The sequence below is a fragment of the Aphelocoma coerulescens genome, chromosome 25 (genome assembly GCF_041296385.1).
Source record: "Aphelocoma coerulescens isolate FSJ_1873_10779 chromosome 25, UR_Acoe_1.0, whole genome shotgun sequence".
NCBI lineage: Eukaryota > Metazoa > Chordata > Aves > Passeriformes > Corvidae > Aphelocoma > Aphelocoma coerulescens.
The window spans coordinates 1,391,634-1,395,399 of record NC_091038.1 but is presented as its reverse complement, the minus strand read 5'-3'; the positions used below and the strand labels follow the sequence as shown (position 1 = coordinate 1,395,399).

General features: G+C 51.6%; 1 protein-coding gene across 1 annotated transcript; it reads right to left on the bottom strand.

Annotated features, from left to right (window-relative positions):
- Positions 1–545: 545 nt before the first annotated feature.
- LOC138098468 (keratin, type I cytoskeletal 9-like) lies at positions 546–1,436 on the bottom strand. The gene has a single exon (XM_068995035.1). It carries the CDS (start codon positions 1,434–1,436, stop codon positions 546–548), a length of 891 nt encoding a protein of 296 aa, XP_068851136.1.
- Between the last annotated feature and the right edge of the window lie 2,330 nt (positions 1,437–3,766).

Genomic DNA, 3,766 nt, shown 5'->3' with positions numbered 1-3,766 from the left:
CTTAGGAAAAAACCTCAAAACAGAGGCCTCCAGGTGAAAAATTCTTCTGCTACGTCTCAAACTGGGATTTCGTGTTCCTGTTTCCAAGAGGAGTCTGTCTAAAACCAGCTCCTATTTCTAGGAACGCTCAGCTCATTTATTCTTCTTTTTTTTCTGATTCCAACAGGAAATATTGAAGGATGTGATGGAAAATTTGTTGTCCCCCCACTCAAACCCAGTGCTGAGGGTGATAAAGGGGCCTGGTTCTCATCCAGGAGCCTCCCATCCTCCCAAATTCCAACATTAGGCAAAAGATGAGTTGGAAAAAGGAGTCACAAGCAAAACAAAACCAACGATAGGAATTTGAATGCAACAGAACTTTAATGGCAGGGAAGTGTTTGGGGCAGAGTCACATGGAGGGAGCACAAAGGACGATTCCCAGGACTTTGGGAAGCGACGCAGATCCACAAAGGCCGGAAAAGGCAATTCCTTGGATGCTCCTGGCTTGCAGCTTCCCCAGGAGCTGAGCCCAGCCTGGGGCTGCTGCTGGGGCAGCTGGGGCCGCCTCAGAAATAAAAGCTGCAGTTTCCTCCTCCAAACCTCCCGGAGCTGGAGCTGCCCCCTCCATAGGAACCCCCTCCAAAGGAGCCCCCCCCATAAGAGCTGCCCCCGCTGGAGGGGCCCCCAAAGCCGCCGCTGGAGGGGCCCCCAAAGCCCCCACCAGAGGAGCCCCCAAAGCCGCCGCCAGAGGAGCCCCCAAAGCCCCCGCTGGAGGAGCCCCCGAAGCCGCCGCTGGAGGAGCCGAAGGATCTTCTGTTCCCAAAGGATCTTCCCCCTCCATAGGAGCCTCCAGAGCCAAAGGATCTGCCCTCTCCATAGGAGCCTCCAGAGCCAAAGGATCTGCCCCCTCCATAGGAGCCTCCAGAGCCAAAGGATCTGCCCCCTCCATAGGAGCCTCCAGAGCCAAAGGATCTGCTCCTTCCATAGGAGCCTCCAGAGCCAAAGGATCTGCTCCTTCCATAAGAGCCGCCCCCAAAGGAGCTGCCGCCTCCATAGGAACCACCAATTCCCCCTATGGAGCTGCCGCCTCCATAGGAGCCCCCAAAATCACTTATGAAGCTGCCCACTCCACAGGAACCCCCAATTCCCCCTATGGAGCTGCTGCCTCCACCATAGGAACCCCCTGATCCTCCCATGGAGCCACTGCCTCCATAGGATCCCCCAATGGCGCCTCCGGATCCAGAAGATTCTATGGCCCCAGATGGGAAGGAGGTGCCCACGATGCTCTCCTGGGGGCAGGAGCTGAGGATGGGCCCCGGGAAGGTGATGACCACGGGCGGAGGATAGACCACGGCCCGCGAGTCCCCGCAGGAGGTGACGCAGGGCTGGCTCCAGGCGTCCGCGTAGGGCTGGGGACAGGACACCTCGCACGGGGACGAGCAGCCACTGCTCACCATCGCTCCTGAAGACATTTTTGGGATGGACAGCAACCTGCAGCAGCACAGAAATCAGAACTACAACTCCCAAAAGGCCAGAGGGAAACAAATCCCACTCTGGAGTCTTCCAGGAGCAGGAAAAAAGGGCCAAAGGAGAGTTTGGGAAGAGTCAGGTTTGTCCCTTTTCTGCATTTGGCTGCACCGAGCTCTGCTGCTTCCCAAAGGGTTTCCTGCTGCCCTGGCACTGCTGGGAACCCTGGAGAGCAAAGGCAGACTCCAGGGCCCTTTGGAAGCAGCTCATCCCCAGCAGTTTGCAGGATCAGGAGATAAAGTTGTGGTGGGAACCAACAACCTTGAATTGATCCCAGTGCCTGGGAAATTCCAGTCCTGTCAGCGATCCCGCACCTGCAAACGCAGACAGGGATGGGGCTTTGGATTTTAAAGCCTGGACAAGGCAAATGGAGCTGCTGGGCACCACAGGTTCTGCAGGAGAACAAGCCCTCAGTGAAGGACTGTCCTGGAGACACCTTTTGGGATGGGGATGAGCTGGAAGCAGAGGATAAATCACAACTACAGTGCCCAAAATTCCAGAGGGAAAAAATCCTGCTCTGGAGCCTTCCTTGAGCAGGAAAAAGGGGGGAAAGAAGAGTTTAGAGAGATGCCCAAAAACATCTTTTGTGATTGAGAGAAAAGACAGAAAACATTTTCCCGTATTCACGCAGAGAACAAGGAAGATCCAACTCACCTGGTCTGGAGAAGTGGACACGAGGAGCAGCCGTGGATGGTGCTGCAGAATTCCAAGAGCTCTTTTATACTTTTCCTGACCCTCAGTGGGATGGAAGCCGCGCTTTGTGCAAGAGCTTCCCACGCCTTACCAAACCGTGTTTTGCTGGCTGGATTATTTCATTAATTGTCCTAATTGTTCTCCTAAGTGCGGTGATAAATTTACTATTAATCTCAAGTCACGTTCCAAGCGCTGCATCCCTTGGGTTTGATTCCATTTACTCCACATTCCGACCCCCAGGAAGTCTCCTCGGAGCTGATGTTTGTCCCTAGGCCTCGCCGGAATTGAAGCTGGAATGAGTTTAGATCCGTTCGAGGGATTTATTGATTTATAAACAGGTTTTGTACAAAATATTTCACTTTCCACCCGAAAATCTGGATTTTGGGGGGTTGATGGAAACGCTGCCACTTCCCAGAGCTGCTGGAATGGGAGACCCAGCAGCAGGATCCAGGATTTTCCATGTAAATGGATATTTCCCAACCCAACTGGAGGAACCCAGAAAGTTTCACGTTAATTGAGGAGTCAAGGAGGAATTGCTGACTGGCAGAGCTGTGAAACCCAGGGATGTCATCGGGGCCTGACAGGGCTTGTTCAGGTTCTGTTGCAAGATCTTAACCCCGATATTGGCTCCTCGTGTTCTGTTTTCCAATCGGGTCTGGAAACACCAGAAATGTCGGCGTACGAGCTATAGAAACACCGAGTATAAACTTTATCATGATAGAAATGTGAAATATGGGATGATCACAGAATGCCAGGATCCCAGAGGTTGGAAAAGAGCTCCAAGGTCATCGAGTCCAACCTGGGACCCATCCCCACCTGGTCACCCAGACCAACGTCCAGGTGTTCCTTGGACACCTCCAGGGATGGTGACTCCAAACCTCCCTGAGCCCCTTCCAAGGCCTGGCCGCCCTTTCCAGGCAAAATAGGGTGAAATTCCAGCTCCAGGCTGGAGTCTCTTCCTTCCCACAGCTCCGACTGAGAATCAAATCCCAAATCTTGGATGTCAAATCTTGGGTCTCAAATCTTGGGTCTCAAATCTTGGATCTCAAATCTTGGATCTCAAATCTCAAACCTCTTCAGTTGACTTTGATTTAGAACCAAAACCACCCCGGTTTGGGCTTTGATACCATCAATATTTGTGTGACACATTTGTCTGTGACAGCCACCCCAAAATATCCATCATGTCCGAAGTTCTCCTGATGTTTCTGGTGACAGAGAAAGGGAATTTTGCTGGGAGATTTCTCCTCCTATTGATGCATTTCTGCCTTTCACCAGATGGGTTTTAAATCCAGGAATTCTGCTGTGGCTTCCCTGAAAATATAATCCTGGCCAGTCTTAAGATGTTTTTACTTTGTTTTAGGTGGAATCATCTTCATGTACTCAAAAATATTTGGTTTTTTTTCTCCAATGGTGCCTCCTCTGGACCTGCGTCTCCCCAAAACAAATGGGGACAAAAGGAGAATTAGGATAATTAAGGGGACAAAAGGAGAATTATGAAAATTAAGGTGACAAAAGGAGAATTATGATAATTAAAGGACTCCACGCTCTCACACGGAGCTTCCTTGGA